Source organism: Pipistrellus hanaki (assembly GCF_964339955.1).
Source record: "Pipistrellus hanaki genome assembly, chromosome: 9".
Taxonomy (NCBI): domain Eukaryota; kingdom Metazoa; phylum Chordata; class Mammalia; order Chiroptera; family Vespertilionidae; genus Pipistrellus; species Pipistrellus hanaki.
In genome coordinates this window covers 16,473,828-16,492,158 of record NC_140511.1, presented here as the reverse complement: position 1 = coordinate 16,492,158, position 18,331 = coordinate 16,473,828, and the positions used below count along the sequence as shown (strand labels likewise).

The window sequence follows — 18,331 nt, the reverse complement described above, 5'->3', positions numbered from 1 at the left end:
CAGTGCTCTTGACTAGTCAGGTACAGTATTGTATGCTTTTAGAATTCTTGTAGCACACTGGTTGAAAATTGACGACTTAGTTCATGGTATTTTATTGCAATACACATTTTAAATTTTGTTGAAGACATATAAAATTATCATTTTTGTGTTTTCAGCCTTTGATTTCATAGCTCATATCATATAATTAATCCCAATTACATATTTTTATTTATTTATTTTAATTCTTTATTGTTGAAAGTTTTACATACATCTTCTTTTCTCTCCATTGACCTCTCCTTGCCCTATTTTTATTTTTATTTTTTAACCATACATATTTTAATCTAGCATCTATAAGGATAATTTCTCTAAAACTTATTTGGTACACTACATGATGATGTGTTAGAAATTTATTAATTTTCCAAGTAATTGTTCAGTGATCTTAACAGGAATAAATGAATAATGCATCCTCTCATTGATTTGAAATACCACTTTTTACGTACTACATTGCTCTGTGTAGTATCTTTTGGAAAACTTTTATTTATGCGCTACTACTAATGAGGGTAAAAACCTTAAAAGGAAAGAAATATGGAGAGAAATAAGAGTCTCCAGCATAGAAAAGTAGAGACAAAGAAAGACAAACATTGGATTAAAGTGGTGACAGTGATGTTCAGTGAGGACACTTTCAAAGTCTGAAATTGGTGTTCTGAAAGAGGCCAGTGAACAGAGAAGATGCACTGGGGCTTTCTCTACTAACATTGGAGGTGCTGGGTGTGCAGGTTCCATCACCTCTCAGTGAGTCCCAAAACTGAGTGTCAACTATCTCCTGTGAGAGCTTGATAATATTTGAATTCTGGAGGATCTCTGGAGTGAGATTCATGAACCAGCATTTTGACACATGGTAGGCTATATTTAACCCAAGGGGATATTTGAGAAATATCCCCTTGGGTTAAAACTCCCTGGCAGGGAACAGGGAGTCCGGAAGCAGCGCACTGAAATCATAGACTGGACCTGACCAGGTGTGATGGGCAGGAAGGACCTGAAAGTGGGAGGGAGGTTCTGAGCTTCTGAGTCACTGCCCTGTGGTGTGCGGAGGTCACAGGTGAGTGTTTCACACGTAATCTCTTCTAACAATTACAGCAACTAAGTTAGCAAGGAATAAAATAATAATAATAATAATAATAATAATAATAATAATAGTGGGTTCAAAGAAGAGAATGGATGGTGTTTTACCTAAAACCCTGGGAACTGAGCATTCATGTAAGTGTTAGCAGTAAAAAAAGAAGAAAGAAAAGAGATGATAAATAAGTACAGACTTAGCAGACACCAGAATGGAAAATACCAAATCTGTAGAAAGCGTAAGAGGCACAGAAGAAGGTTTCTTTTGAGAAAACAGTGGATACCTGAAGTGGCAGAGAGGGATATTTAAATCCTCTCAGATTGGCTGATGAATGAATGACTATAATGAATATTAATCACTGTTATTATCTTTCTCTCTGAGAATGGACTGACTTCAGACTTTTGATTATTGTGACATGTATAGTACCGGTTTTATTTTTAATTGTGCTACTCTCCTCATATAATTTGTTTTCATTATTTAAAAAATATCCCCACAATAAAATGTGGTCAGAGCCCTTGCAAGAGGTGAGCCTGGACTCCCCAATGGGTAGGGACTCCGGAGGATGTATATAAAATTCCTTAGAAAGTAACTCATCAGTAACTAATTGGTAATCTAATTTTTTGAAGAGAAATACTCAATACTATTTTCTGAAGAAAATAAATTACAGTAGAGAATTCCAATAACCTGGATAATGTTCACATTTAAAATTGGCTTATTGTGTCAAAAGTTTAAAATATTACCAAGAAGCACATGTGTTAAGAACACTTTTCTTTTGGAATTTAAAGCTCAATATCAAAATGATCATGAGCCTTGGGATAAAATCCTTTTTGATTTTTTACAACTTCATTCCCTACCCCCAATCACCCTGCTTAAGTCACCTAACTAGTGAGTAGTTCTTACAAATAAATATAAAATAGCTGATTACTCTTTAAACATTTTCCTCTTGCTGTTGAGATTATAGCTACTAGACTAGACCCCTGATCGAAAAACTGAGGCTTGCGAGCCACATGCGGATCTTTGGCCCCTTGTGTGTGGCACTTCCACAAAATGCCACGGCCTGGGTGAGTTTATTTTGAAGAAGTGGCATTAGAAGAAGTTTGAGTTAAAAAAATTTGACTCTCAAAAGAAATTTTAATCGTTGTGCTGTTGATATTTGGCTCTGTTGACTAATGAGTTTGCCGACCACTGGACTAGACTGTATGGAGAATGGTCATTGCTTCATGGTTTGAATAGCAAGATGCAGAATCACAAAAGTTGGATGGCAGTTCCGGTTTGGAAAGTAAGCCCTGGTGTACGACTTCATTTACGTTCTCAATCATTCTACCTTTTAGTCTTTTTTGGGGAAGAAAGACTTTCATAAAACCCTTCATTTCAAAGGTGCCTTGAGAAGATTAATCAGACAGACTGTGATGTGAAGGTGACATTAGTGATCTGTGAATTGGCTTATAGGAAATTTCCGAATAAATTGCAAGCGCATTTGACTTTTATTCACTATTTGATGAATAAAATATACTATTCCAGGCTGGGTTTCTGGACTTTGGAAATACCATACCATCACTAACATCTGATAACTGCTTGTTTGATTTAGATACTTGTTCTGATGCAGGCAGGAATGTGTACATGGAATTTGCCTTTGGCTATAAATGTGTACACGCAATATCTGGTGAACATAAGAGAAAGGGCATGACATGCTTTCCTGTGAGGCCGGCTGTGGAATAAATTCTAGCATTTGTGCTTTGCTAGGTGGGAAAAAACTGTGGCATTGCATGGAGCTTAAATTTACTGTGTTCAGCAGAATTGTAAGGACCTCACATTATTGGTGAATATTTTATAGATGTTAAAATAGTTTAGTGATCACTTAAATTACTTAAAAGACATTTACCAGAATTACAACCAATAGGGATATAAATAAACTAGCTAAAATGAGGTTCAGCTTTATGTTATTGAAGAAAATCTGTTGCTACAATTACTAATGGATTCGTTTTGTAGTTCTCAAAACAACATGTCTATGGGATAGAAGAATCAAACGTGAAAGAATAATCATGACAGATACTGAAGTTAGTGTTGTTTTTTTAAAATAGGACATCATATTCTGAATTTTTATCTTTTTCCTTATTTTGAAGTTATGCGTTAGTTTCATTGTTTGGGAATTGCATTATTCATGAAATAGAGAAACAGTTGAACACCATATATGTCTCTTTGAATGTAACTGCAAATAAAAAACACAGTAATAGACATTTAAAAATTGATATGTGCCCAAGTTAAAAAGAAAGTTTCAGGTTTATGTAAATAATTGATTTGCTTACCCCATAAACAAGTTCTCCTACCATCCCATTCCAGATTTTTGTGTCTGCGTCCCTTGCTCCATATTTTCCATCAGGGACAATGGCAATTTTATACTTGATACCAATATGTTTTGCAATTTCAGATGCCAAGTCTACACAATATCCTTCATACTTGTCATTTCCTTCAAACATTTCGTGATTTTTCTTGAACATAACATATGGGGATTCCTATAATGAGAGAAGTAGAACTGTAAAGGAGAAATTATAAACATTCAAAAATCTCTGTAATTCTCCAGTTTCAGAATTTGACAAATATATTATATTTAGTATTATACAAACACTGATTTTGTGTGGCTAGAAATCAGTAGTAAAATAAATATATAAACACAAATATAAATACGCTTAGAAGTACATTAACTTCCTTTATACTAGATATTAAATGTGAAGACTTTAAAATAATTTTCTATTGAGTAATCATTACATACTTAGCACTGTAACTGATGGAAAAAATGTTCACTAATAATCATCTAGAGAAGCAAAGTTATCACCTTTGGCAATGAAATTATTAGTTTCAAATTATTATATGAAGTTAAAGACTATTTAGTAGTCTGTCTCATGCAGTAAAAGACTCATTTAAAGTCACCTGTCTCCATATTCCGCATCTTGTTTAGACACAGTCAATTGTGACTTCCTTTAGGAAAAGAGCTAGATCATTTTCCTTTGCTCTCTAGCATTTAGCAATATGCCTTCTCAGAGCAAGTACTTGCAAGATGAAATAAAAATGAATTAATAGTTTAAAAAACTGTATATACTTATTTGCATTAAATTAACTTCCTTAAAATTGTCCAATATTTTAGATTTATTTAGAATTGGTTCCATGAATTTTTATTCTATTTTATGTCTCCAATGGGAGCCAACAATTTTTCTCCAATTTTGACTATAAATTTGAAGCAAATAAGACAGACAATAAGATGAAGAATTATATAAAATGAAAAAATGAAAAACTTTACTGGTGGCTAATAATAACTGCACAGTTTTCAGGTAAAGCACATATGTGCATGCACACACACATACACACACACACACACACACACACACACCAAATTCAAACTATTTCAAGGATGTGAACTAAAAGATATGTTAGCAAAAATACATTGATCTTATAAATGGAAACTAAAGCCACCAACTAAAAGATAGCCCTGGCAAATGTGCGATCCACAATGAACTGGCCACACCTCAGAAATTTGAATTATTTTCAGACAAGCAATGATCACTTTGGGCCACAACATCATTGAGATCATGTGTTTAAATTTTATAAAATTGCATGGTAACATTCGTTTAGTAATTTTGATACAAATCTTTTATCTTGGCAAATTTGTAAATGTGGAAGTTTAATTAGCTCTTGGAACTGTGATTTAGAATGTAATTTACTTTGTACAACATGGCAGTTCTATGATAATTGTTTTTCTAAGTACTTTGTAAATGTAAAAGCTACTTTTAAAAACTTGATTAAGAATGCAAGCTAAAAGCTCTTTGAGTTTCTCATAAAGATGCCCCGAACATCACTATCCTGGGCCACTGTCCAGGATTGGTGCTTGTATTCCTTTCTTAAATTCTGCCTTAGGTTGCCATGTCTAAGGGACCCAGAAGACTCTTGTCCTTTGAATTTGATAAATATTTTAACACTTGAAAGTTTATCCATCTTTATTTTATTTTTTATAAAATATATTTTTATTGATTTCAGAGGGGAAGAGAGAGGAGAAAGAGAGAGAGAGAGAAATAAAGAGAGAAAGAGGGAGAGAGAGAGAAACATCAATGATGAGAGAGAACCATCTCCTCCACTAGGGATTGAGCCAGTAACCTGGGCATGTGACCTTGACTAAAATTGAACTGGGACCCTTCAGTATGCAGGCTGATGCTCTATCTACTGAGCAAAAACTGGCCAGGTCAAGTTTATCGATCTTTAGTTGCCTTATAAAATTAAGACAACTAATTGCCTTTTCTTTCTTTAAAAAATATATATTTTATTGATTTTTTACAGAGAAGAATAGAGAGAGAGATAGAGAATTAGAAACAGATTAGAGAGAGACATCGATCAGCTCCCTCCTGCACACCCCCTACTGGGGATGTGCCAGCAACCAAGGTACATGCCCTTGACCGGAATCAAACCCAGGACCCTTCAGTCCACAGGCTGACGCTCTATCCACTGAGCCAAACCGGTTTTGGCACCTTTTCTTTCTATAGATAAAAATTATTAGTTTATGGAAAACATCTCTAAGTATAATGCTTTAAGAAAAGTTTATCTATCTATAAAATTAAGAAAGCTAATTGTTCTTTAGGTAGCAGAAAATTATTAGTTTATAGAAAACATTCTCTAAATATAAAGGTTTACAATATAAATGTGGTTATGAAAATCTGGGATTTGTTGCAAAGCACTATTGATTTATAAGATATGCTATAAAATAGTAGTTAAAATGAGCTAATTTTTTTCATTTTTCTCTTTTTTATTATAATAGTTAATTAAAATATGGGAGAATGTGTAGAAAAATGCAAGAATCTCACATTGTAAAATGCTTAATATTCTCATGGAAATGGGTATGCAGCTATCACCTATAGCTGAGGTGTAGCTAATGCTCACCTTTGGTACTATGAAAATCTATTCTCAAGTGTCTGGAATATTTGAAACATGAATATATATATATATATATATATATATATATATATATATATATATATGTTTAATTTTAACTTGTGTACAGAAGTTTCCCTAATTAGTATTACTATCTAATTTGCTAAATACTTCCTACGTTATTTTATGAATTGTTGCTTCATTAAAAGCTGTACTTTTATTATTTACTCAACATTTATTAAGTACCAACTGTACTCTTATATTGTCCCTTAGCACTCTCACTCCTTTACCTTATTTTAAAGAACTTAACATTAATCACAAGAGGACAAAGGACATGTTTTATTTATTTTTGTACTCTTAGTTCTTACATATATATATATATTATATAGTTATATATATGTATATATAGTTATATATAGTTATATAAAATACTATATAAGTTATATATAGTATTAATAATAACTCTTATTTAGTGCTTACTTTGTGTCAGTACAATGCTAGCTTCTTTAATTGTGCTCTTTCATTTACTTTTCACATTGACATTTGAGGCAGGCATTTCCCATTTTGCAGATGGAACAATTAAGGCTCAAGGAGGTTAATTAAATTGTTCAGTTTCACAGAACCAGCAGAAGTGGGAGTTGAACTTATAATTTGAAATATCTGAAAGTATTTGAAGGTATTATTGCATCTGTCAAAATGCATTCAACTCATTGAGATTTCATATGCTTTAACAAGAAAAAAACGGACAAGATTAAAGAAGTGCATTTCTGTATTTTTAGAGAATGAAATTCTTTATATGAAATCTCCAGTAAAAAATACTCTCCATATCTCCCCATAGTGTGTATGTATATATATATCCCTTAATAAATATAAAGATTTCCTGGTCTATCTGGGCTTCTTAAATAGGAATAGCATGGCAAAGTAGCAGAAACTGTGATTCAGGTGCCTTCAAAAGAAAGTAAATTCTAACAAGTGCTAGGTCATCTGTTCTAAAACAGGTGTATGTACATATAATTTTAAAAATTATTTAGTGTCCTTTCAATTCCCCCGCCCCCCAAATTTTCTTTTGACAATAGGGGCCCATCATGTCTTTGTTTCTTGTCAAACAAACCAATAAAGGCTGGAAAAGCCTTCTGTTTGCTGAAGAGGTTGATTAGGAATTTAGCAAGGCTTTTGCATACCCAGGACTTGCGCAGCTGTTGAGATTCAGGGGAGTGACACAGGCAGCACAGGAGAGATAGAAGTTTCTCAGGGAGGTGGGCGGACAAAGGAGGGAAAGGCAAGGCTTTCCTTAAACAGAAGCTCTCAGCTCTACCCAATTCCTTCGAGTGGTTCTCATTTTTCCTTTTAAAAATGAACAGGGATTCTCAACACTCTCTCAGCCTGCTCTTGCCCCAGCCTTACTCTGAACATTTGTCCGCAGGGAGCCCTGCAAACACTGCATACTTGGGGAGATTTAATACAAGTTTTGGGGCTGCTATGGGTGAAGAAAATACCAAATCTTTTCAATATAATAAAAAAAATGAGTTCAACCGAATCATTAAGGGGATTTGTGGGGCGTCTTTGATAAGCAGCCTTATGGAGTTTCAGGTGTTCTGTTGTGAATAAAGCTGAGTGATCAGAGAAGTGGGATATAACCTCTTTTTTTTAGGAGTACCTGTGTAACTGTCCATCTTTATCATCGACTCTTGTGCCCTCTGGGACAATAACGCCCTGGAAGTTATTTTAAAAGCATTACTTCTTAGTAATTATGAGTCTATTACTACAATTTCCATAATGGTTAGTGCTTTACTCTGCTATTTCAGGAAAGAGACCAATCTGTATAAAGGTGTTACGGTAGGGCTTGGTTAAGAAAATACTGGAATGAATGAATCGAGATGATTTTCAATCAATGAAGTATCATTTTCCGATGGAGAAACATTTTTTTGCATTATTTGTTTTTAGCAAAAGCGAAACTATTGAAATAGATGCCCATTAGAAAGGCTTTAGATTTTCTAAGCATCACAAATATAATAATTAGAATTACAATTGGAAACAGTTAATAAAACCAGGAGTGTCCACCAAAGCTACTTGCTATGTGGATATCTGCTTTTCTGCAGAGAATTTTAATAGATGTAGATTATTTATTCCGTGGGTAGCATTTTTAAAAATGGAAATTAAAGTGTTATTCAATTCAGGAAAAAAATGAACTCATTTAATGGCTGCACAATTTGAAGTTTATTTAAAATACTTTATTTAGAAATGAATTGACATAATCCCTTTGGAGGTAGGTGTGTGCATATGGGGATATTAATATTTGGGACAGGGAAGAAACATATAAACATATCTGTATTTTCTTTACATCTGGGGTGGGGGGAAAAAGTAGGTTTACAGTTGTTCACATGGAAAACTATGCAATGATTAACAAATAACAGCACACGAATAAACTGTTTTTGCATGCTCTCCACTGTAAACCTACTTTTGCCATCACCTGCATAGCGCACAGATTGTCGTATGCCCCCGTGTGTCTATTTAGAGTGCATCAACAAAACTGCATGGAGAAGATAAAGTCTGAAACATCTAAGAAATATAAAATCTAACGTTGAGCAAGATCAAGTGTGATAAGTAAAAATAGCTGTTAGGTTTGTAACATAATTCTGACACTGTGGGAAAGGCATTTGGATTTATGGAAATGTTTCCTAAAGGGTCGGTATGTTTATAAGATGATAAGAAATACTTTCTTAGTTGAATAATGCAGCATAAGCATCATTGAGCTGCAGGAGCAAAGACTGTGGGAAAACTGGGTTTGGCTGAACTATCACTGAATCATTCCTCCTTTTCCAGAGAGTTCAGCATCCAAACAAAGAAGACAGGCTCCTTCCCAGAGTGCACTGCGAACCGCCCTCTCCTCAATCGCTGCCCTAGTCCAAGCCACATGGCATGTATTTGGCTCCCTCAGGCGGTTTGCAGAAATTATTATTTTAAATGTAAGAAGTTAAATCTGTATGGTAGGATGCTGATAAATTTTTATAAATTTTATAAAATTTTTAGTCACCAAGATTAAAGATAAAAAAATGATGAAATTCTGAGTCCAAAACCTTAGACCTTTCCACTTTGTAGTCATCATTTTCATTGGATGGTATTGATAATTTTACTTTTTGTTCAAATTTATCTACGTTAAATTCAGTAAGACTATATTCAGGTAGAATGAATTAGACATTAAAGTGAACATCACATTATAGATATACAACACAAAAAATCAAGTTCAACAGTTGCAGCCCACTAAAGCTACATTTTATTTAAGAATGCTGTGTAACATTTATGATGTCTCTTGTCTGATTTTTCTCACTAGCATATATTTTCTGAATGCAAGACTTGGTCTCTTTTGTTCTCTTACAGATCTCCAGACTTCTAACTGTGCCTAACCCAGAGTAGACGCTTAATAAATATTTATGAAGGAATGAATAAATGAATTGATCAATCAATTTTATTTAACAATAGCATATATCATTACATTGTAGCAACCGATAAATAACAACATATACAAAGGAAAGTCAAATGGGAAAACAGAATACCATATCAATTCAATCAGAATGATCTCCAGTGCCACCCACTCTCAGCCTTCTTCTGTGTATAGATATCTGTCTTGCACACATTACAATGTCTAACCAATTCCATCTATATTGGAAGTTTTCAGTGGAATCTGGGGGATTATTACATGTAGATTCTAATATCTCGTTCATCTACAATGAACCATATTTCCCCCCCCAAAAGGAATGAGGTGGTAGAGATGTCACAGGTCCCAGGCTACCATTTTCAACAAAAGCAAATACAAGGAACACTTTCAGGTTAAAGATTCTGATATATATATTTTTTTAAATTACTGAACCATTATGTAATTGCAAAGACCAGAGGTATTATGTATATGAAGATAACATTTTTATACAAAAGACAGATACTATTGTTGCACTATTTTGATAGCAAAATATTGATAATATCACTGTCAAACAACAGATAATTTTACAGAATATTCTTTATGTATATAGGAAACAGTTGGATTTTTCAATCAATGTTCCTTATTTTTTTATAGCATGCTTCCAGAAAAACTAGCCATGCTTGCAAAATTAATTCAATATTTTGGTTTTAAGAATTAAATCTCCAGCCCCTTTACTAACAGGGATAGAAAGAAGATGCTCCAGATTACTATACCTATAATGCACACTAAAACACTTTATTTTACACAGAACAGGCAAAATTTCAAAAAAATCTTTAAAGAAAACATTGCATATTCAGAAAATAAGCACACAAATTCATAGATATTTACTTTTAGAAAATCTACTTGGAATTAGGAGTGATGCAATTCAATTATTTACGTACAGTGACCTCATTTCAAGGTATTGGAACTGATACGTCAGAATCGCTAAGTGATTTTTTTTCAACATCTACTTATTTTTCTTGAGAAAGATGAGGATTAAGTCTTCTTTTGTTCTTGTTTCCCAGAAAAGTCACAGAACTTAAATTTTTTTTTTCTGGTAGTCCAGAGTTGGTCATCCAGGAAGAATCCCATATGAAAATTTAGATTAAATTTACTACACAGGAGAACAAGACGTGAGCCTTGTTACGAATAGTCGAACACCGGTGGAACTCAATTCTTTCTCGATCAATTTCTTAAAATAGGATTCTTCATCAGAGGCTGAAAAGAGGAGGACTGTACTGAAGTATGAATTTCCATTACTGTGTCTTTTTTAGGAAAAGAAATATATATGCATTGCTTTCCAAGTCCCATGCAAATATTACACAATTAAGTTAGAAGGTATAGACTTTGCACTCTTACACAAACGCTGTGGTTGATTGGTTTCATTCTAAAATCACAAACTTCTGATCAAGACTTGGCAGATCAACATTAAATTGCTGTCTAGTGATGCAACACAGATAAAGCTAATTGCACATAGGAAGGCTTCTCTCTGCGTTTTTATGCTTTGACCTCAATGTCAAAATGTTGGGAATAACTCAGCATTACTAAAACCTCAAATTAAAATGACATGAGCTAAAAACTAAATGACATAAAATACTTCCACTTTACTAAGAGTAAGGGCTTCATAAATGATTAAAAATATGTGCTGCCGAACAAGACAGTGAGCTGAGGATGTATAAATTTAAATTAGACAGAAAAGGTCACCGATTGTTGATCTCCTTTGACTAGCATTGACTCGAAAGGGCATGTTTGACTTTAGAAGAGAAAACCATATAAGAATTTCTATTATTTAAAAGGTGGCTTCATGAAAATCTCTTTGAAAAAGTAGCCTTAAAATTCGGAGTATTTTTGTATTTTAGGAGGTGAATGAATGAAGCAGTCATTTTTTTCTTAATTTCTAGAAGTTGTTTGATACTAGTCAGTGAGAAAAATAATCAGTGCAAAAATTTGTTTGCATTAAAAATAAATATAAAACAAAATTTATTTCTAAAACATTCAGTTGTAAACATGCTCATTAAAATCTTCACATTCATTTCTACACCATACAAACAGACAATGCGAATCATTGCCCAACGATTAAACTCCCTGGAGACAATCATTTTAAACACCATTAACTGTCATTACATTGATATTTAAAAATATAATAACAATAATAATATGGTGTTTACTACTGGCTACTTTAGGTTATTGGTTGCTGATCTTTTTCACGTTCATTCTTTTGTCCTTTGGAATCTTAGCATTTTACACATTTCCAACTAGAGAGCGACAGTTTCAGTTTTTGACATTTGAGCGTTTTCCTAAGAACAACAATGCCACAGAAGACAATACAAATAAAAGTACGGAATGCACTCAAAGTTCAGGACAAACCTACTCAAAGTCTCATCAGACTTTTGTGGATCAGAGCACCCACGCCACTACCACTTTCGCCCTCCCTCTTTCACCACAGCTGGGAATTAAAATTGCCTGTGGACAAAGCGGAACAGCATAAAGCATAGACCAACACTTACCATGATAGTGGTTACAACCACAGTTCTGTTCTCAATAGCTGCTGTGTCATTGCCAAGAGTGGGTACGTCTTGAATCAAGACTAATTTGTCCATGTCATTCCAGTAACCGACCTGCCAAATAGAGAAAATTCTTGAAAACACATTTTAGAATATTCTTATGGGAACCATGAGTGACGATAATAAGAAAACAAAACAAATTAAAAACACAGACAAAAAAGAGTTGGGAAGTTATTTTTAATTGACGATGAGCCAGCTTTCCTGATGTTGAAGATACTGCCTGATTATGCATTTGGCAACGTTACAGTTTAGAATTAGGGAGTAGCTGAGGCATTGGGAATGAGGGGTTCAAAAGTAATGTGGACACAGTGAAACACCATTTTCTGTTGAGCCTCTCTTCTAGTGAGACAGACTGGCACTCCCTAACATTTTATCAGTAACGGTACAGGTAAAAGGAATAGCCATATGTAAAAGGGACATTTGAAATATCGCTTTTTTCCAGCAAAAACAGTTTGATATTTTCTAGCAAAACCAATTTGTGTGTGTGTTTGTATGTATGTGTGTGTTTTAAAGCAACATAGAAACAGTTTTTGGTTTGATATAACCTAGTCCTTCAGTAACAGTTTTTTAATTTTATTTCTAAAATGCTAAATACATCAGAGATTAATGAACAACATTTTCATTTTCAAAATTACTTTTTCATTTAAAAATGAAATCCTTATCTTAATTTGTCATGTAAATTTGATAGGAAACTTATTTTCATATGAAAAATTAAGTAGTTAAGTAGTAAACTATAATGAGCCTTTTTTTTTTTCTTTTAGAGAGGGGAAAGGAGAGAGAGAAAGGAGAGAAAGGATGGAGAGAAGCGTGAGGAACATCAGTGTGAGAGAGGAACATTGATTAGCTGCCTCGGTAGGCACCCGACAGGGCGCCAAATCCAAAAGCTGCGTATGTGCCCTGACTGGGAATTGAACCTTTGACCTTCCTGTATATGAGATGATGCTCCAACCAACAGAGCCTCACCTGCCTGGGCCACAGTAGGTCTGAAAGGAAAGTTAGGGGCCTTTGAATCATGCAGACGTTATGTAACACAATGGTTACCGCTATTGACTGCTTGCTTTGCAACAGACACGGTACTTAGTGCTTTTGTAAATATGCATCTTAAAGTGTATAAACAGAGCAAATGCAGAAGTAGATGCTGCTATCCTATGGTTTTGATTTTAAAACCTATTTTAGAATATTAATTACATTTCACCAGATTGTACTCCAGCAGGGCTAGAATTCAAAACTCAGGTCTGCAAGTCACCAAATTCATATATGCTTTGTTATCATGCTCCAGAGCCTCCCCAATTGGATGCTTATTTCATGCTTGCCAAACTTTTTTTCCCCTTGAATTTCTGGATGCAGTTCCTAAAACTCACATGTCCAACAAAATATGTGCAATAGCTCACTGCTGTGTTTGCTACTTGTTCTAATATGTGTAGGAAGTCTCTCTTGCTTCCTTCAAGTTTCTAAACTGTTAGCATTCGTGCACATATTAAAATAAAATAAGCATTAACATGTCAGAAAGAAGCACTATATTAGTCATAAATAGTATATATATATATATATATATATATATATAACTCAATAACAGAATAGTTGGAGAAAATGTTTCATTAGTATGGCTTGCTACACTTAGCGTGATCTGAAATTATGAGTGTGTATGAATTCAACCATTATTTTCAATTGTTCATATGAATTCATTTGTAGCTGGTATTTATTTAATAACCCAATGATCAATTTAATGTAAAAACAAGTATGCCTCTGAGTCCTACCACCTCTCAAATCCTACATATACTTAAAAAAACCAACATATTAGTTGTTTCCTATTAATCTCCTTTCTACAGGACAGACGTATGACATGAAAAGAGGTTTCAGAGTTTAGCCCTTCAGTAGCTGCAGCCACCCTCCAGATCTCAGCGGCCTATTCTCTGGGAAAGACCACTGTTTTCTTTATTAATGAGTTCCCACAACAGAAACACCACGGAGCATAGTCCTCCGGATATTGCCACTGGTTACTGCCAGCTTCTTCCTCCCCGTTATTCTTTCTTCCATGGAGAGATCATTCCACGTTTGCACTTAATGTCTTGTGGAAGGCGGAGCTGCCTTGTGCCTGTGAGAAAGCTCCTGCTCAGCTCGTTTCTAAGACCTGGGGGTGGTAGGGAGGGGTGCTTTGTGCTCTCTTCTGCCTCTGTTCCCCCCCCCCCCCCCAATCAGCCAGTGTTTCTAGGAGCCCCAAGAGCATGCTGTCTGCTCCCCGGCTCTCTGAGGGCCTTTGCTTACAATAAGCCTCTTTCTCACTTGTTGGCTGTGTGCTGACAGAGGTCAAGTTCAAGGTTCACATGAACCCCGAAATGTCTCGTTGGGAATGCATGTCCGTCCCTTGCTGTGGCAGGCCCCTTAGAGGAGCCCACCATGCGCTGGCTTCCCACCTGCTGTCCATCTCCTGCCCCCCTGACCTGATCAGGTGGGCTCCGGCCTGCTCTGGATCAGCTGCAAGCCTGCTCTCCAGGAGACGCAGCAAGAGGATGAAATGCTAGACAGAAATGGTTCTCATGGCAGCAAAACAGAGCTCAGTGAACCCCTGCCATTTCCAGCTATTACTTGTCCTCCTGGCCACTTGTCTGCAGGTTCTTGCCTCTTCCATGTCAAACTCTAACTTCATGGCTGTGCTTAACCCCACCTCCTCTATGCAGCCTTCCTTGCTTGGTTTGCTTTTCTCCAGCTGGAAGTGATTTTTCCTCCTTGGAACTGCCACATGCCTACTCTGTAACTGTCCTATGGAACGTACTGTAGTCTACCCTTCGAGAGAATAAATTCCCTCCCAGCAGGGTCTACTCAGGTGAGTAATGGTATAGAGAGTTTCTGGAGTCAGACATATCTGAATTAAAGTCTTTGTTTCCTTAATAACAGGCCTTGAACAAGTAACCATGCCCTATTGGACCAAAGATTTTCTCGTTGGAAAAAGGGAGATAACAGTACTAATGTTTAGTTTGTTGTTAAGATTAAGTTACACCGAATCCCATGCTTGGAACACAGCATACTTTTCATAAAGTGTAGCTATAATTATTCTAGTAGAGCAGGAAAGCATATTTGGGAAAGGTTGTTTTTTAACTAGCTAAGTGAAGAAGCTTTTAGATAAATAACTTGAATGTTCTCTTTCTTTGAGCATCCTAGCTGATCCTAGAGAAAAAAAATGTTAAAAATTATTTAATTATAAGTGAATAAAATGCCCATAGCCAATTGCTGTGGTGGGGGTATTGCTTCACTGTATATTTTCTGGATGCTGGGAAAACTGCCGGCATGTCCCGTCACATTATGCCTGCAGAGTTACCTTCTGAAATCCAAGGATCTGCCACCAACAGCTTCCTGAACAACCTCCCTGGCCCCTCAATGGGAGTTTCTTAGGTATTTCTCTCCCTCCTCAGCCTGGAACTGACCTTATTTATCTTATCTTCTATCTGCTCTCTCCTTTGCTCACTTGAATGTGTTAACTTGTTTACTTCAAGAACATCAGCCTGTTAAAAATATGCCCATCCATTAGAAACAGTTTTCTTCATTGTCTCTTATAAGTGACTGCATGCGGGTTTCTTACCTGCATTGTGTGCTTTTCTGCTAAGCTTTAGAAAATATATCGCTTTGCTTCCATTTTGGATAAAGGATATAAAGGTGTGTAGATTAGTTTGTTTCAGCTTTGGCACATGACTAAATATCAGTTACATTTCAGCACAGGTTGTCAGGACAGTACTATTTGTAAGTACACATATTTAAAAAATGCAGAATATCCCGTTCCCTTTCACCTATAAGCCTTTAAAAATGTCAAATGCAAAGTAAGACAGAGTTGGAGCGTGGCTCACCTTCCTTGGCCCTGTGCTCTTTAGCTCAAACACATCCATCGTGTAATTGACCCTGCGTCCGTAGTGGTCAAACTGGACATTCCCCGTCAGCCCTTGAATGCGAACCTATAAGTGAAAAATAAAACAAACCCGAACATGTGTTTATCTGCCATTTCACCTATAGAAACCTCAGCTTCATTGGTTAGGCTCAGAGTAGATATAGGTGTAGAACTATACAAGCAACTCACTAGCACACCATGGGGTAGAATCTGAAAGAGAAATACCAAAGGAGGGTATAAACAATTCTACTATATTCCTGGGAGATGAACATGTGTAATTTTTTTTTTATATTATAAAGTTTCCATTGTCACTGACAGAATACTCCTTAGAATCGAAGTATTGTTTATAGGAACAAGAAATATGGTTTGTTTATATTTACTTTTCAGTTTTATCTGTAGATGCACATAATAAACAGCCCTGATAACCACATCGGATCGTATTTCTCCTTGCTAACATTAAAATTAAGATGTAAAAAATTAAAAATATACATATATTTTGAAAATATTCGCATGCATTTAATTCCAAATTTCCTTCTTATTCATTTTTTTTATGTAACATTTTCTGAATGCATGGCATTTCAGAACACTTAAAATGTAATATTTAAAAATATAAACATAGTACATTAAACATTTGGAAAATAGTGTTAGTATAACTATAAAAGACTAAAATCAATAGTGTTAGTATAACTATAAAGACTAAAATCAAGGTTACAAGGCAATTTCAAGGTCTACGGAGGTTGTCATTAGCAGTGTTTTCCAAATATTTCTGGGTCTTCCCCATTCTTGGCTCAAGGTAAGTTCATGCTTCCTGAATCCCTGGTGGTGAGTGAGGTCTATGTGACTCTCTTCTGACAAAGGAGTTGTAAACAAATGTGATGAGGGTCCCCACTGGGCCAGAGTTTAATGGCCAAATTGAAACCTAGCCTCAACTTTATTTTCTTTTGTAACATTCAAGATGGCAGTTGCTCTGTCAGCCTGGGTCCCTGAGTAATTACAATAAGCAGAATGTCCTTGCTACCCTAGTGTGTTCGTGAGTGAGAAACACTTCTATGGTTGTAAACCACTGGAAGTTGGGGTTGTTTGTTAGTACAGCATAACCTAGCTTAACCTGACTAAACATCTACACTGGATATAATCATTGGTATTCTTCTCAGTATTATATTTAGAAATGCTCAAAGATGATAGTAGTCCAAAATATTAAAATGACTTTTACATATATTTACTTTCAAATACATTATTCTGATTATTTGAATACTCTACTCAAACAGCAGCCTTAAGTAAATTGAACTTAAATAAAATTGCGAGTTACCTGTTTGAGTGTCCTCTCCATGTCAATTCCCTGGCCCCACGGAGCAGCAGGATTGGCCAGGCAATCCCCAGCATTTCCTCTCCTTGAAATATCAATTTTCTGCCTCCTAAGACTTCGGAAAGTTTCGGCCATCACCAGGACTCCATCATAAGTCAGAGCGGATGTGTACTACCAAAATGAAAGTAATTATAAGGGTAAATGTTAAAATCTTATCAACCAACAGAAATAGTCTGGCAGCACTGTGGCCTTATGACATAAAGCCCCATCCTGTCTGAAGCATAGTTAAATTGTTGATAATTGCTTCTAGCATCAAGACTTCTGTTATTGCTGGATTACAAAGACCATATAGCCAATCTTATATGATTCTGACTGATTTCCGAAGAGCAGAAATCTAATGTCCAGTTGTCTAACAATGGGAAGAAGCAAAACCTTTCAGGGATATGTTTTCATTAAGTTTCAGTAGAAACCTAAAGTATAGACAGCTGAGAGCAGTGTTGCTGCCACCTGCCTGGTAGCCTGCTACTGTGGTGGAGACCCAGGAGGGCTGGGTTCTCTCACTCTTTTCCTCTTCCGAAATGCCTGGCCAGGAATCTTGAGATTTAATCTATGTCTGTTGACCTGAAGTGAATATCTTTGTTCAGTTCCTCAGAAGAATGAGTGCTTATTGTTACTTGGATGTTGGATGCCAGAAATAGCAACTACTTATTTAACAGATGTGTTTGCACCAGTCACTGTACTAACAGTGAGTACTGTTATGCCCATGTCTGTTGAATGTGCTCAGGAAGACTAAACCATTTCTCCAGTTTCCCATCATAACCTTGGATCACAGTGGAGAAGTGAAGTTGAGATTATTTGTTTTTTTGGTTTTTAAAAAAATAATCTCCCAATGCTTCTCTTTGAGAAAAGAGAGAGCACTCATGAAAGGATTATTAAGGTTAGGAAAGTGAGGAAAAACAGGTAAAAATAAAAATAAAACATGGAATTCTTGTAGAGTTTGATAAGAAAATTCCCAATCATGAGGAATAAGGCACTATTTTTTTGAAGCATGGCAGAGCTTCAACTGCCATTCATGATAAAAAGCTACATTATCTCTTTCAGGAATTCCATGCGGTGAATT

General features: G+C 35.5%; 1 protein-coding gene across 6 annotated transcripts in view; it reads right to left on the bottom strand.

Moving 5' to 3' along the window:
- The window catches only part of GRIA4 (glutamate ionotropic receptor AMPA type subunit 4), a 391,466-nt gene that overhangs the window by 57,591 nt on the left and 315,544 nt on the right, over window positions 1-18,331 (bottom strand). For 5 of the 6 annotated variants that reach the window (XM_084895140.1, XM_084895142.1, XM_084895139.1 and 2 more), the window contains exons 8-11: window positions 17,215-17,382; window positions 15,868-15,972; window positions 11,972-12,082; window positions 3,403-3,609 (exon numbers count right to left, since the gene is read on the bottom strand). In XM_084895140.1, coding sequence (XP_084751266.1) covers window positions 3,403-3,609; window positions 11,972-12,082; window positions 15,868-15,972; window positions 17,215-17,382 — 591 coding nt within the window. Of the gene's footprint in view, window positions 1-3,402; window positions 3,610-9,462; window positions 10,683-11,971; window positions 12,083-15,867; window positions 15,973-17,214; window positions 17,383-18,331 lie in introns of those variants that run through there. The other variant, XM_084895144.1, reaches the window with a different exon arrangement.